This window comes from Passer domesticus, chromosome 6 (genome assembly GCF_036417665.1).
Source record: "Passer domesticus isolate bPasDom1 chromosome 6, bPasDom1.hap1, whole genome shotgun sequence".
Classification (NCBI taxonomy): Eukaryota; Metazoa; Chordata; class Aves; order Passeriformes; family Passeridae; genus Passer; species Passer domesticus.
The window spans coordinates 72,122,136-72,138,163 of NC_087479.1; the positions used below are offsets into that span (position 1 = coordinate 72,122,136).

At 45.9% G+C, this 16,028-nt stretch overlaps 1 protein-coding gene across 7 annotated transcripts; it reads left to right on the forward strand.

Annotated features, from left to right (window-relative positions):
* The first annotated feature begins 895 nt into the window (after nucleotides 1–895).
* On the forward strand, nucleotides 896–14,387 carry LOC135304000 (RNA polymerase II elongation factor ELL2-like). 7 transcript variants are annotated; one of them, XM_064426309.1, is made up of 10 exons: nucleotides 896–930; nucleotides 2,307–2,373; nucleotides 3,934–4,038; nucleotides 4,776–5,029; nucleotides 6,874–7,221; nucleotides 8,516–8,783; nucleotides 9,521–9,774; nucleotides 10,330–10,454; nucleotides 10,866–10,956; nucleotides 13,811–14,387. In XM_064426309.1, exons 5-10 carry the CDS (start codon nucleotides 7,111–7,113, stop codon nucleotides 13,994–13,996), a joined length of 1,035 nt encoding a protein of 344 aa, XP_064282379.1. In that variant the 5' UTR covers nucleotides 896–930; nucleotides 2,307–2,373; nucleotides 3,934–4,038; nucleotides 4,776–5,029; nucleotides 6,874–7,110; the 3' UTR covers nucleotides 13,997–14,387. The 7 variants fall into 7 exon arrangements, with proteins under 7 accessions (XP_064282379.1, XP_064282382.1, XP_064282378.1 ...); XM_064426312.1 differs by lacking the exon at nucleotides 896–930 and adding an exon at nucleotides 12,257–12,609 and having other exon boundaries at nucleotides 2,102–2,373; XM_064426313.1 differs by lacking the exon at nucleotides 896–930 and having other exon boundaries at nucleotides 2,104–2,373; nucleotides 6,874–6,998; nucleotides 7,131–7,221.
* The last annotated feature ends 1,641 nt before the right edge of the window (nucleotides 14,388–16,028 follow it).

The following is a 16,028-nucleotide window of genomic DNA, read 5'->3' on the forward strand; positions in this document are numbered from 1 at the left end:
TCAGAGCGACAGCGAGTGTTGTTCCAGCTTTGGTGGTTCCAGCACTCGTTGTTCAAGAGGCCGATCCACACACTGAGTGGAGGTAATTATTTACAGCTCTGGGCAGAAAGGGGGGGCTCAGGGGCAAATTCACAAAGCCAGCACCACAAGAACCAGAGTGTCTTAGTATTTATACAATTGAGCAAAGAAAGGAATTAGTGTTCATTGACTGCAAGTCTCCTAGTTCTTTTCATAATTAGTATTATGTCTGCTGTTGGGTAATTTCCTCTCACTTCTCATGGTCAATAGTCTGCATGCTCAGTCTCCCCCTTATTCACAGTGAGGTTTCTGGAGTGGGTGGCCATGGTCTGCTCCTGCTGGAATGGCCTTTTACCCTGTCACAGCTGATGCAGCACAGTTGCTGTGTTGGCTTCATCAGTTTGTTCCTTTTCTCGGGGGTTCTGCCAAATGTCCTTGTGCCCATAAATCCTGCATTCTTTGTGTCCACCATCAGAGGTGCATCGTTCTTCCCAAGCCTTGCTAACCTCCCCTGTGTCGAGGTCACTGAAGGCTGTCAAGCCCTGCACCTCACCAAGGCAATTGAGCCAACAAGTAACCTGCCTTTCAAAGGCCGGGCCATCCCTTTGAGCTTGGTGGCTGCTTCTTGTTTCATGGGGGTGATCTCCCTTCTTCTTGATGAGCCTTGAAAGCCACCAAGGCCAAACATCCAGGAACACATTTTGCTAAGAAGGATTTTGCATTTTGCAGCCTTTGCAGCAGGATCAGTGTCTGTGGCAGCGGGAGCAGCCGAGGCAGAGCGGGATGGTGGAGCTGCGGGCCTGGGCAGGATCCAGCGTGTTCCGCAGGGCCCCAGCGCGCGCTGCGTCCCGCAGGGCCCCCAGCAGCACTGCCGTGCCCGTCAGGGTGACCCAGAGGCCCCAGGACCAAGAGGTGAGGGGCAGCTGTGGGGCTCTGCGGGCTGGCAGCGGGTGGGGGCTTGGCCATGGTGTTGGTGTCAGGTGCTGCTGAGCCCGCGGGACCTGTTGGGCAGGGCTGGGGCCCCACGGCTGCTCCAGGGCCCCTTGGAGGCAGCTGCCCGGGTGGGAACCACTCACAGGGATGACACACAGGAGGTGCCAGTGGATGTGGGAGGTTCTCTGGTGGATGTGGCACTCAGTGATGACACTGAGGAGGTGCCAGTGAAAGTCACATGTTCTCCATGCTGGGACACTTGGGAAATTCATGCCTGGGCATGGCTCTTGGCCAAAATGCATGGATTTCTCATTGTTCCACGTTGTACTGCACTCACCGAACATGTCAGGGTAAAGGAAACTCTCTGACAGTATTTTCTAGTATTAGGAGGATGTATTAGTATATTCCCAGCTGTGATGCCTAGTGGAGAACTCCAGCCACATGCACATCATTTTCAAAGCTTTTCCACTCTTTGATACAGTTTTAGCAAACATAGAAATTAACCTTAATTGGTTCTAAAGTACAATTCCACTAAGTAATATGCTATCCTCTATTTGGGATTGATGTCTCCTTTCTCATGCTAATTAGTCCACATTTTCCAGTCCATTTATCATACCTTTTTAGATTTTATCTCAGCCAATTGTGCCTTCAGAATGAAGCAGTTGGATGGCAGTAGTTGTTTTTGTTAAAAAATGTACTTAGGCTGAAAAACATTTTAGAGATTTTTAAGTTCTACTGGAATGTGACACTTTCTGTACTAAATTATGAGATCAGCCAAGTAACCCAAATTTGGTATATCTGACTTACCGAGGAGAAACTCTTTCCTCTTCACATCTATGAAGAATTGCATCTAGAGCTGAGGAAAAGAGAAAGGGTTTTCATGCCTCTTGAGAGTCGAAATTCACCTCATGCAGATGAAATTCTTCTTGGAGCTGACTCTACGATGTACTTCCATAGTGCCAGATAAATCCCAGTGTTGGGTCCTGCTCTGAATTCTTAATCTTTTTGTGAACCACTCTCACCTGGATTGTTAGCTGAGCACTGACCAGTTCAACTGTACTCAGGCACTTGATTTCAGGGGAAGCCTGTGCCTATAAATTCCAGCAATTTATAGGGAAAGGATGACCTGCTACTTGAAGGCTTGGCTGCATTAGAGGCTAAGTGAGGGTCGCTCTCTCAGGGCACTTTTGTAGCTGGTTGCTTTCAGAGGGAGAACTGTGTCAAAGCAGCCCTTTTGAGTGATGGAACAGCAAACCTTTGCAAGTGCAGCTCTTGTTTAAAATGAAGGGCTTAGTTAATCAGCAGTGATGGAGAGTAGGCTGAAGATTTTACAGAAAATTTCTTCTTCCTTTTAGCCAAATGCCAGCGAGGTGTCGCACAATGGAAGTGTGCAGGATGTCAAATTGTATAACCCACTTGGAGGTATGGTTGCCTTTCATATTTTGCTCAATGTCTGTAAGATTTTCACCTTGGCAATTCATTTTTGCAGCATATTTTTGGGAGAGGGAATCTCTTGTGTTCAGAGCTCTCAGCTGGAGGTGGTTTGGCCTCAGGTCAGCCTTGCAGTCTCTTGTCAGTTCATTCAGGCACTGGTTTGTTTTCCCCTGAGAAAGCCTGCCAGTCCTTCCTTGTTCCCATACTCCTTGATGGGCTGGAATTTGGAGCATGGAGGTCAAGATTTGGACCACCTTATGCACTTAAATTCACAGTTTTGGTAGCTAATGTTTTTGATTTACAATTAGATTTTGGAGTACCTAGGCATTGTGCCTATCCATAAGAATTAATTGCAAATTGAAAGAAAAAATGACTGAGAGGAAGTCGCATGGAGAATTTCCATAAAGTCATTGTGGAGAACCATGCTTTATTTAATTTTTTTGGTCTTGGTCATTAATAAGTCACTGTTATCATATTACTGTGTTGGGTTCTTTTCAAGGAAATTGGAAGGAAGGCATTGGTGTCATCTTCCCAGTGGATTCCATCACTTCCCACAAAGCACAATGTGCTTAGGGGCTGCCATTTGTTGTTAACCTGTTCTGAGTGCTGTTTCCCCAAGGAGCCTGGCTCAGACACCAGGTGCACATTCCCCTTGCAGGCACTCCGTGGTGCTGCCTGCAGCAGTGAGCTGAGCCAGGTACAGCCAGCTGCCCTGAGAAAAACAGGCTCTCACCTGGCTGTGGCTGCAGTCACCTGCCTGCAGGGACATCTCTGCCCCTGCACATGCAGCTCTTGCTCTGCCTTAGCCTAGTGCAGAGCATTTTAAGGCAGCACCCTTGGTGGCTTTTTGGAGAGACAACGCTAAACTTCTGAATTCCTCATTCAGGACATTCTGTTTCACATGTGAATGAAGATTTGTGTGATTCTTGGTGGTGGTCTACATAAATCCTAAGGGAATATTTAACATTCAGTAACTGGGGTCTGAGGACTGGCAGTAGTGAGACGATTGTGGAACTTGGGGCCACTTCTGCTTTGGGCTGGCACAGAGAATCTCAGGTGAGACAGCTCTGGTTGCTGGTAGGGTACAGGTTGCCTTTTGTAACATGCTCCATGCAGTATCAGTTTGGGACTGGTCTGTGTCACCGAATCAGAGAATATGTGACTTGGAAGGGATCCACAAGGACATGCAAGTGCAGCTCTGTCCCCAGAATCCCACCAGGTGCCTGTGGACCTTGTCCAAATGCTTCATGAGCTCTGCTGGACTTGGTGCCCTGAGCCCACTAAGGGAGCCTGTCCCAATGCCTGACTACCCTGTGGTGAAGAACTCTTACCTACTTTTCATCCTGATGCTTGGTTATGGTTTCAGGTAATTTTCATTAGAAGTCATTCAGGGGTATCATTTTGGGAGGTCTTTTGCTTGAATGCTGTGGGAAGTCTCTGTACCTACATCGGATTGAGCTTCTCAAAACACCAGCAGTGCCCCCACTCAATAACTGGCATGTTTACCTTGTTCTAAGTAATTGAAGTGTGTGATGTTTGTGTCATTAGGTTTGCAGGCACATATCAGAGAGGCATGGTCCAAAGAACAGGAAGTGGAGAAAGGCATTAAAAGTTTGACCTACATTGAAAGATTGAAGGAGCGTGTAAAGAAAGGTCAGTCTGTGTGTGTGTGATGGGAGAGACAAAGCTCCCGGATGTCTCACCAGGACTCAGAGAGTCTCCATCAGACACCAAGCACGAGTTCCTGGTTTCAAAGCAGTGCCTGGTGTGTCATATCCCCTCCCTCGACCTGCTGGCCACGCTCCCCCTGGTGCAGCCCAGCACACGGTTGCCTTTCTGGGCTGCCGGCACACGGTGCCAGCTCATGCCTGGCCTCTCATCCACCAGCACCTGCAAGTCCTCCCCACCTTCATCCCCAAGCGTGTCTCAGTGCCAGGGCATGTCCCAACCCCAAAGATGCAGCACTTTGCACTTGGCTTTGTTGAATCGCAGGAGGTTCCCAGGGCCCCACTTCCCAAGCTTGTCCTGGTCCTTCTGGATGGCATCCCATGCCTCTGGTGTTGGCAAACTTGCCAAGCTTGCATTTAATCCAACTGTCCATGCCATTCCTGACATAGCTCACTGCTTGAGCTTACAAACTGGGAAAATCATACAAAAGCACCATGCATAAAAGTAATTTTTCATTAATACCATCCCTCCAATATCATTCGTTTACCAGGTATTTTTAAGGATTGTTTCTTCCCAATGCTTTACTGTTTGGATTCTTACTGATCTATCAATGCTGAACAAACGGAATTTCAGCAGTCTCGGTACATCCTTTTGAATCAACTTCCTTGCCTTCTCCCAACCCCCCATTTGACAACTCTTTTTCTGTTTTTCCTTTACTGAAGTGAAAATACCAGAGCTCAGGAGAGCCCCATGCAGCTCTCCAGATCTTGTGCCTGAGAGGAAGAGAACGATGCCCACGAACCCTGCCAAATTCTTCCAGAGACTTTCCAGGACTGTTTCCCAATGACCCATCAGAGACAGGGTGATTCATTTACTGGCTCTCAAGAATTACAAGAAGCCAGAGCTACTTTCCCACTTAGAAAGAGAGGGAGTTGTGCAAAAGGACAAGGAATCTCTTGGAAAGATCCTTCAGGAGGTGAGATCCTGGAGTCGCTGCCAGCAATGCTAACTCTCAGCTGTCTTACTTCAGGGTTTCAATTAGAAACTAATGAGAGGCTTGGGAAATGCTCCTGGTTTAGATTTTTCCATCAGCTTTACCCAGTTCCCCCCAATGGCAAGCCCATGTGAGGAAAGAAAGAAACCTTCCAAACTTGGGAGGCATTGTTGTTTTTCTAGAATGGCTGGCAATGATAAATTCTTTGTAACATGCTTGCTTCTCGTGCCTTTTTGTAATCCTCTCTCTTTTCCTTGGACTCTTTAACTGCTTCATGGAGGAACTTCAGAGGGTGAAAGTCTCAACTGGATGAAACACTTAGTTGAGGTCCTTAAAATCCTGGGACAAGTTTCAGAGGAGAGAATTTTGGTAGCTGCCTAGGGCAGTATTTCACTTGAAGGGATTTGGTGGCCACTCGATGGTACTTGACTGCTGCTGGGATCTGTGGGGATTGCTTTCCAGGGGAGGGTGTTCCAGGAAAATCCTCCATGATAGAGATGGTTCCCAACTTTGAGCACAGGGGTTCTTTGTTGTCCTGTGTATCAAGTCTTCAAATTCCTTGGCACCTATTATTATTCAGTAACTTTTCCAGGTGTTTGTTTAGTTCCACTGGTATTTCTTTATCATTCCTACAATTCACATTTATGGAAGGATTCAGTGGCTGTTTCCTTCCTTTTCCATATTCCCCGTCCATGTAGGCTGTTACTGAATTATGCTATCATTAAATAGCATATCATGCAGCAATATTTCCTTTTTAGCTATGAAAGAAGGGATTATAGGATTTCAAAGCTCAGCTCCTTAGAAGGTAAGAGGTGGAAAAATCTCCTTTCCCTTTTCTTCTTGTCAATGTTTAAGGAGATTTTGAAGGAGTAGTTTCATGTTTGCAGTGTGAACTGCCTCAAGGTACTGGTTTGCATTCTGAAAGGGCTGTGTGAACAGCACTTCATCCTGAAAACTATTATTCACATTTTTCTTAACTTCGCAGCAGGTGGCATTGTTTTTGGGTATAGATGAAAAACCAGTAGGGTGAATTTGCTGAGCTCTTACACTCACAGCCTTCCTTCTCTTCCAACACAGACTTAGTTGTGCTTTTAAGAAGTAAATTCCTGATTCTGGGTATCTTGGTTACTTTTTAGCTGTTGAAGTGTAGCTCTAGGTAGGTTATCTCCCACAAGTGTTCCATAGGAACCTGTAGTTTCCTCTGAGCAAGCACTTGAGAAAGAAAAGCAGTTCTGTTTGCAGAGACAAATGCCAGCATCCTGTGGAGCTTCATGGGATGGTGAAAGCATGCCCCGTTAGAGGCCCAGGCTGTGCTCTGCCATGGCAATGCAGCTGGGTGAAACAAGAGGGTAGCCAATGTGTTCCTGAGGGTGGAAAAATATGGATTTGCCCATGGAGATGATGTTCTTCAGGTCTTACTCAAAAGATAAGGAAACAGAAAGGAAAAGCCTGGCCTCTCCTTGTATTTCAAATGGTGAAGATTGAGAGCTGTGGCATAGGGGACTTTGACTCTCAAAGCTGTGTTAAAGACCAAAAAACCTGGATCCCTGCTGCAGGGAGAGGTTTTCATAGCATCCATTTCCTCCATGCTTGCAGCACTTTGGCATTTATTTACCTCCCAATTTCTAGAGCCCAAATGGACCACACCTCTTTAATATTGTTACCTCTTACATGTCAGCTGCATTGTTCTTCACATTGAACAAAAGTCCAGGAAAACTGGTGCATGATTTCTTTTCACCTTTGCTTTAGCTTTGCAGTATCAGTTTGACATCTATAGTCTGCCTTTAGGTGAAATGAACATTTATGTTTTAAATGTCTGTCCTTAGGTAGCCAACCTGGATGCAAATGAGAATTCTTTCAGCCTGAAGGAACATTTCTTTAAAGACATCCAGGAAGATTGGCCTGGCTACACTGAAAGAGATAGACAGACATTGGAGGTGACCCTTTCTCAGTAAGTTCAGTCAGGACAACAACCATTTCAAAAAACCCTCTGGGAAATGAAGGTCTGTTTTCCCTGTGAGAAAAGAACGATAACTGTTGATAGTTTTGCTTTGTAACCTGAAATGTTGGACCATCCTTACAGAAAACCAACTCCATCTCAGAATTCCACCAGCACCAGCCAGTCACCATCTCTGGGACCTTCTGAAGGAGATACTCCACCCAGAACTGCTCAGGTATTTTGTGAATTTTTTAAACATTCTCTACTATGAATGATGTTTTATCCCACTTGCTCCTGGTGTCCAAGCTGTGATATGAAGCAGTAGTGCTCTCTTTATATTGTATGAACCTGAGGCGTGTACTTCCAATGGGATTCCTGTATAGTTTTCCAGATGGTTGCAATGTCAAAGCCTGCAACAAGCTTGCACACATGACTTGTTTCTCATGGTGCGTAGGAAACTCTGCTAAGGACAAGATGTGGACATGTTTCTGGTACCTGGCTGTGTCTGTGCAGGGTTCTTGATGATATGGCAGTTATAGTACTTAAAACATGCACGGTCATGCCAGTGCTACTGTTTGAAGAGAAATCTAAGGGAAGTCTAGAATAAGGACAAATTCCAGTAGTAAGGCATTTGTAGGAAACTTGTTTTTCTGTCCTAAGCAGCATTTAGGCTCCCATTTTGATTCAGACTATCCCATGTGAGAGGAGGGAACTCTGAATCATCATGGAATAGCTCGGACTTGTTAGGCTTAAAATCAGAGCGTGGTCTTTTTGAAAGAATCTTGGAAAACATTGCATGAAAAGGTTATTTTCCTAAAGATTAAAAATACTCTTTAAATAGAGGAGGGAGGACACAGCTCTGTTTTTCCCTACTCTTTTCCCAGCCACAGTAGGAAATGTTGCAGGGCCCAGCATCCTCTTAAGTCCTGCCTCCTTGCCCACAGGATTTCTGTCAGCAGGCAGGCACAGAGCTGTGTCTGGCACTCCTGTTCTGAGCTGCTGATGTGCACGGATAGGAGCAGTGTTTGCTCGGTAGTGAAGAGGCTGTGATCCAGGGTTTCCTCTGGAGAACAGCAGGAATGAGACCTGCAGCCAGACTGGGCCTTCCCTCTGTTGTTATCATGTCTGCTTTGGACACGCTGTGATCGGCACCACACCGGTGGCTCCTTGGGGCTGCTTTAGGGAATCATGTGGGTGTGTGACAGCAAGAGCTGAGTGTTTTCCTGGTGTGTCTAAGGAGAAACAGGGAGCAAGATAAAACCAACTTGAGCTCCCCATTTTGGGGAAGCCTTTGATAGAGGTGCTGAAGGGAGTGTCTTTGTCCCAAAGCCTTTGAGCTACAGACTAGGAGAAAGACTTGCTGAATACTGGGGTGAGAAAGTAGGGATGAAATAGAGAACATATTTAGCTGCAGCACTCCTTGTTTGAAAGGCTGTTTTAGGTAAGAAAGGTGTGTTTTCAACCATCGCCAGTTCAGAAATGCTGTTTGTTCAGAATGGGAGGAAAACTAATCGGGATCATCTTTGCAGAAACGGCCTCTGGATTCTGACTTTCTCAGTCCTGTGATGGGCAAGAAGCAGAGGATTGACCAAGAGCCCAGTGATGTCCAGCCAGCAGCTGGTGGCCACTCTCCTTCTTTCTTGGACCTGCCTTCCACATCCTGTTCAATTTTGAACATGTCTCCAAGTGTCAGATCCATTTCCGCTTCCACCGAAGTACAACTGAAAAATAAGGTTCTGACACATTCTGGATTCCCAGTGTCTGCCAGGGTGCAGGGGAAGACTCCCAAGTCCAAAGGTGAGTAAACAGAATGAGAGAGGGTAAAAAAATCCCATCCTTTGGATTTTTATGAAATGCTTGCCATGCTCAAAGCCAAAGAGAAGAGCAGAGAGCTCAGGACCCAGGCAGAAAAGGAGTCACACAATCCAAGTGCAAAGGGTATTAAACTGATGGACTCCTTTCAGATATGCTTCCATTTCATTTTTTTACTGGATATCTATATGTTTTTATGCCCATATCCAGCCTCTCATCCACCAGCACCTCCAAGTCCTCCCCACCTTCATCCCCAGGCGTGCCTCGGTGCCAGGGCATGTCCCAACCCCAGAGATGCAGCACTTTGCACTTGGCCTAGTTGAAACCAATGAGGTTCCCAGGGCCCCAATTCCCAAGCTTGTCCTGGTCCCTGTGGATGGCATCCCATGCCTCTGGTGCTGGCAAACTTGCTGAGAGTGCACATATTCCCACTGTCCATGCCATTCTTGACATAGCCAACGCTTGAGCTTACAAACTGGGGAAATCATATAAAAGCACCATGCATAAAAAGAAGTTTTCATTAAAACCTCCCATCCAGTATCACTCCTTTACCAGGCATTTTACTGTTTCTTTTTAATGCTTTACTATTTGGATTCTTTTATATTTGTAAATGCCCAGCCAATGGAGGTTCAACATTCTTGGTGCATCCTTTGGAATCAACTACCTTGCCTTCTGCAAACCTGCAATTTGAACTCTCTGTTTCTGGTTTTCCCTCACTTTAGGAGAAGAAGCAGAGGTCAGAGGAGCCCAACAAAACAATCCAGGTCCTGTGCCTGAGAAGAAGAGGATGGTGCCTATGAGACTTGCAGACATCGACTGGAGCGTCTGCGCTGCTGTTCACGGCCGACCCTACAGGGACAGGGTGATTCATCTGCTTGCTCTGAGGGATTACAAGGAGCCAGAGTTACTTGCTCGGCTGCAGAGAGATGGAGTCAGGCCAAAGGACAAGGATTCCCTTGGAAAGATCCTTCAGCAGGTGAGATCATGGAGCTTGTACCACCAATTCTTCCATCATGCTGTTCTGCTGTTCATAATTTTACTACTTCCTCACCTGTTCAAATTAGAGACTTTCCCAATACTCCTTCAAGGTAAGTTCCACTGGTATTTCTTTCTGATAGGCTTTCATCAGAGGCACACCCATGGAAAGATGCAGTAGCTCCTTCTTTCCTTTTTAAATATTCCCCATGCACCTGAATGGTGCTGTTGCTGAATTATGCAAGCATTATTATATTAAATTGGATTATTTCCTCTTTAGCTAAGAAAATAGTTTTGGAGCCTAGGCAAAGGACTCAAATTCAACGTCGATACAGTTTTAGTTGATCCCACAGTGACTTTTAAGAACTCATTCCCTGAACCTGCAAAGTTTGTTGCTGTGTTTGCCCAGGGTAGTGGCAGGGCTTTTTCACGCTGCAGACATTCACAACATAATGAGAGCCATGTTCTGCCATCCCAGCTGAAGTAGCTCCTTTAGATTTCTATAGTTTGCATATAGGTATAATGAAGATTTGTTTTCCTAAACGTCTGCCTGTAGGTAGCCAACGTGAATGCAAAGGAGAATTCCTTTAGTCTGAAGGAACATCTGTTTCAAACCCTTCAGAGTGATTGGCCTGGCTACAGTAAAATCGAAAGAAAGAGTTTGAAGTCAATACTTTCTAGGTAAGTTCAGTCTCTTAGGGAAGGAAAAGAGCCTTTTTAGAAAAAAAGCCCTGGGAAATGAAGCCTAGATTCTTAGAATATGCTGCACCAGCAGAGGCCCATCAGGGTCATGGAATCCAACTCCTGGCCCTGCACAGACACCACGAGAATCACACCCTGTGCCCAAGAGAGTTGTCCAAACTGTTCTTGAGCCCTTGCTGCAGTGACCACTGGCCTGGGGAGCCTGTTGCAGTGCTCAAGCACCCTCTGGGCCATGAATGTTTTCCTGATGTCCTGCCTAAAGTTCCCTCAACTCTGCTTCATGTTTTTTCCTTGAGTCCTGACACTGAAGGTCTGTTTTCCCTGCAAGGAAAGAACTATGACAGTTGATATTTAGGCTTTGTAACATGAACTCTTGGACCATCCATACAGAAAATCAGCTCCATCTCAGAACCCCACCAGCAGCAGCCAAGCAACGTCTCCAAGGCCTTCTGAGACAGATGCTCCAGCAAGACCTGCTCAGGTATTTTGTGCATTTTTAATATTCTGCATTGTATAGTAAATTTTAGCAGACTTGCTGGTGATGTAGAAGCTGTGATGGGAATGTGCAGGATCAGGCCTAGGCATGTTTTGCCACACACTGCTGTGACCTCAAGGTTATGATAAGAAGAGAGGATCCAGCAGGGGTGGAGCAGCATTGTCCTGATCCAACTTTCTGCTCTGCCTGGAGACTTGAGCTCAGTCCCCACCCTCAACTCATTCCCTGGAGAAGGGCTCAAATGGCTGGCTCTGCTTGTGTGACAGAACTGCATGAGAAATCTCCTGTGCATAAGAGGCTGCACCAGGCTGGGGCAGATGGAACCCTCTTGCTATCTTCTCCCTCTGTCTCTCTGTCACTCTCATTGTTGACCCCAGCTCTGCACTATCCACATGGCTGGACAAAACACAGCACCTACAGAATGGTGCTATTCCCTCACTCCCTCCTCTGCCTTAATTTCTCTCCTCCCTCCCTCTGCCTGGGCACAGCACGGCTGTCCTGTTCTACTCCATCCCCGGCCCTGAGGTTTGCTGTGCCTGTGGGGAGCTTGTGGCCGTGTGTTGTGGCTCGTGAGGCAGCACCTTTGAGAAGCTCCTTGGGAGGAGCTGAGAGATGACTGAAGGGCCCTGAGCAACAGCAAGGGCTCCTTGGTAACCACTTGTGAAACTCTCTTGTACAAGTTTAAAGGCTTGTTAGCCAACAGCTTTTGAGTCTGCGGAGTGGGTGAGCCTGCTGGATTTAAGACAGCTGTACCTAAATGCACAAGAGTTTCTGGACATGTGACTGGTGTCTGTGTTCATCCTGATGAGAATTCACAACCAACCACAACATCCTGTACTCATGGGTTGTAATAGTGAAGCATTAATCTTGTTTTTAATGCATAAAACTCCAAAACAGCCAGGTTCCTCTGTAATAAATTATGTGGGTGTTTGATAGCAAAAGCTGAGTCTTTTCCTGGTGTGTGCAAGCAGTAATTGGGACCTAGACAAAAGTTACCTGGCATCCCCATTTTGGGGAAGCTTTGCTGGAGCTGCTGAAGGGAGCGTCTACTTCCCAAAGCCTTTTAGCAGTAGACTTGGAGAAGGTCTTGCTAAGTGCTAAGATGAGAAAGTAGGAATGCAGAAGAGCAGATATTTACCTGCAGGTCTTCCAGGTTTGACAGTTATTTTTAATTAAAAATAGTGCATTTTAAAACTTTGCCAATTCACAGATGCTGCTTTTTTAGAATGGAGAGCAAAACCTGATTGTGATCGTAGAAGAATGAATTATTTTGTTGTTGTTGCAGATACGGCCTTGGGCTTCTGGCTTTATCAGTCCTGTCAGGAGCAAGAAGCAGAGAACTGAGCAGTAGCCCAGTTACATCCAGGCAGCAGCTGGTGGCCACTCTTCTTCCTGGGTGCTGGCTTTAACATTCCATTCTATGGGGATGTCAAAGCCATCCCTGTAGAATGGGATGTCAAAGCCAGCACCCTGTCTCCAAGTCTGGGCTCCATTTCCCCTGCACCCTTTAGGTTCAAGAAAAAGACAAATGTTGGAGTTCTAGAATGCCAGCAGTTGTGTAGAGGACTAGCATGTCCAAAAAGATGTGAAGAGAGCTGGGGAGGCTGAAGCAGTAGTGTCCCTTGGATTTCAATGAAGGTATTAATGTGCTGCTTTTCCCAACTCCAGAGTGGACAATGATGGAGTAAAATTTGATTATTAAGAGAAGCCTCTGCCCGAATTTTGGTGCAACCAAGACCATATTTCAGAGTTAATACTACAGATGTTGTTTACAAGTAAATGTGAACTAGGGAGATAGAAAGGTAAAGGAGGAGATGGGCCAGGTGGGGGGAAGTGCAGAGATGAACACCGAGGTGGGTGAGGCCCGGACGGGCCCTCCCTTCCTGCAGTGCAGCTGCACAGGCTCAGCTGCAGCAGTGCTGCTGCATCCCCTCATGGCATTTGCAGGAGGGGAGGGAGAAGTGTGTGTGTGGTCTAAAGCCCTGGAAATTGCTCACAGCTTGTGTCAGGGCAGTGGTGTTGGCAGGGGCAGCCAGGCCTCCTGCAGCTCTGGGGCTCTGGGGCAGCTGCGGCCTTTGGAGCAGGCGCGGCAGGGCCCCGGCTCACATTGCTCCGGGACCACCCAAAATGTGGAAAGGCATCTGTGGTTTTCTTTTCAAAACTATCCTGCATACTACTGAGGTGTATCAGGCCTGGCATGCATCCTTGGCACAAGTTGTTGTCTGTCCTGCTACTGAATTTCAACTTGTTAGCAATTTACTGCTTGTAAATATTAATCTCAGGGTGGTTTGAAGGAATTGAAGGAAAAACTGCCTGATGTGGAGGGAGTTTTTTTCATCCAATAAGAACCAGACCTTAAGGCCTAGAGGAGCAGAAGCATTGGTGTGAGAGTGCTGGGAAGTGGCATCTATTATTCTCATTGCCACTTCATCTTGGATTTGTATCATGAGCTTGATAAACCTCACACCTGTTGATTTGAGGGAGAAGGGAATGAAGAAGGTTTGACTCCCATCGGTGGCTTTGAGCATTAATGAGTTTTGCCCTCCTGAGGAGCTGACGCGCTTTGGGTTTTTGTTGTTGTAGTTTCTGACTTGTCTAGAGTTTGTTTTTTGGTCTGCATTATAACTGCCTCAGTTTGCCATGTTCCCTCAAGAGTGGTGCTCACAGAGAAAAATAGCTCAAAAGATAAACTCAGTGTATATTTTCTGTTTTACATGAATAAAGCCAGACTGGACTAGCTGAGTGTGCCTCAAGGCTATTTTGTAGGAAAGGTCAGGAAATTCTAAACTCTGCAGAAATGTTGGCATGCACTGATTTTCTTTTGATTTCTCCTTCATAGGGTAGCCCCAGCTACTCCGAGATGAAGAGCAGGTGCCACAGGAGCAGTAGCTCCACAAAAAGCTGTCCCACATTCAGCAATGAGTATCTGAATTTGGCAAGCAGCAAGTCCTGGAGTCCTGGCACCAGTCTTCTGCTTCAGCAAAGGATCATCTATGAGCTCCAGCTGTTTTATTTTAAAAGATGATTAGCTTTTTAGGTTTCTTCAAGTTAGTAATAAGGAGATGATTATTTGTTAAAAATGTAGGATTAGTTAGTCTACGATTAGAGACTTTAGTATTGAACTTTAGCAATAAAAAAGTTGCATTATTGTTAACTCCTTCTCTTATCATCAGTTTTATCATATTTGGAGAGTCTTTCTTCTGGTCAATTCTTCTCTTCAAGACTTAGCTCTGTCCACTGAATGAAACTTATCAGTAGAGAATGGAAGCCCAGTACCTTTATTATAAAATTGTGCACATATTAAGAAAATATTGTAGCAAATGGAATTTCTTTATGACAAGAATAAGCCTGTTTTCTGATTTACTTGTTAATTTAAAATCTTTGCCTTAAGGGATGGAAAGGGTAGAGGACAACCTCCACCCCAAATGACCTTGTTGTGGAGGGTTGCAGAGGAGTGCCCATGGGCTGCTCTAAGCTGTCAGCTGAAGCAGCTCCCAGGACTGCTGGCAGATCATGGCCTCACCTTGTCATGAGCCGGGGAAGATCCAGATCTCTGTAAGGGTTTTGTAAAAGACATGGAAAAGCGTTGGAGGCAAGGTACATCAATTGGTTTAAAAAGAGAAATTCCGTTCAAGTGTCCCTTCAGGATCGCTATCAGTTTTGTAGATTTCTCCAAACTAGTCAGTCACAACCTGTCTTTCTAGAGAGACACAGATGTTGATTCCTGCACAGACCAATGGGGACTTTGATGTCTAGTTCTTTTCCTAAATTTCCTGCCATTTATTTATTCAGCTGAAAAAGAGGACATGTTAGCAACAAGACCATAATCTTCTCTTGGGAAAGGATATGAAATTGTCTGAGGGAGGATAATATTTGGGAACACTCAAAGGTGGCTGGGAATGCCCCTTTCTTCCTTGCAGAGTATTCTACAAATTCCTCCATTGTCCCCAAGACAACGATATTGAGTCCCTGTATGTGAGAGCCCTTGGGGTGTTTTGTGATTGAACACCTGAGCCGTTGTTGCCCCTCTGTTCTCCTTCAAGCCAAGTTCAAGAAATGTCACCTCCTAAACCCTGAGACTTGTGTCCATTTTTGCCTTGCTCAGGGGTGCTCCTCCAGCTCTGCAGTGCAGCAGCCCCAGGGACGCTGCCGTGGGGGGCATGGGGTGAATTGTGCTGGGCTGCCTCCCCTGGGCCTGCTGCCTGCTGCTGCTTGACAGAGCGTGCCAGAGTGCTGCTGCCCAGGGTGGGCTGAGACTGAGGACTTTTCATGGTTACCCCTTCATGATATATCTTTCCCTTGATGGGATTTCTTCTAACTCACTCTACACTGCATTAGAAAATTTTATTTCCATGCTTTAACAAATTGAAGCTTCAAATTCTCATCTATATTTTCCCCTCCAGTCCCTTATGTGTTGGGGCTGGCTTCCCTTGGGGGCAGATGTATCAATGTACTGATCCCATCCCCTTTTATTGCTGCAGGAGTGCTTAGGAACACTTCAAATGGTCCTTTCCACTTTTCTTTAAGTGCCTTTTTACTCTGCTTTCTGACATAAGACACAGTCCCCAGGTTGATGAGGAAGTGCCTGAGGCACCAGGGATGGTCAGAAATTTGTGGAAAGATGAGAGCACTTTCCACAAAGAAGATAAAAAGGGACTGAAATTATTCCTATCATAAGACTTTCTCTAGAAAGGATTGGAATTTGTAGTGCCTTCCACAGGGCATTTCCGATGGGCTCACTTTTTCTTTAGAAGCCACTGGAATTCTGAACCTCAAGAGTGCAAGGGGAAGCACTGGTGGGCACTTCAGTGAGTTTTCCTGGCCATATTTACTAATTTCTGCTTTTAGACTCTGCTTTGTTCTCTCAGCCTTGCTGCTGGGAATGACCTCCATGGGCTGAGTAGGTCCCATTTAACTGGGAGTGTTTTACATAACTTTTGCAGTTTCAGCTATGAAATGAAGATCTGTATCTGATGACATTCCAAAAGGAATCAGGGAATTCCGAATCTTAGTAGTTTTTCTCTTATTATTACTTGAGGTAATTATTTAGGCTTCTT

Excerpts from the sequence above, each read along its gene's own strand:
- LOC135304000 (XM_064426309.1), top strand. The coding sequence starts at position 7,111 with ATGTTGGACCATCCTTACAGAAAACCAACTCCATCTCAGAATTCCACC. Across the intron at positions 8,784-9,520 it reads GAAGACTCCCAAGTCCAAAG|GAGAAGAAGCAGAGGTCAGA; the intron begins GTGAGTAAACAG and ends CCCTCACTTTAG. Across the intron at positions 9,775-10,329 it reads TTGGAAAGATCCTTCAGCAG|GTAGCCAACGTGAATGCAAA; the intron begins GTGAGATCATGG and ends GTCTGCCTGTAG.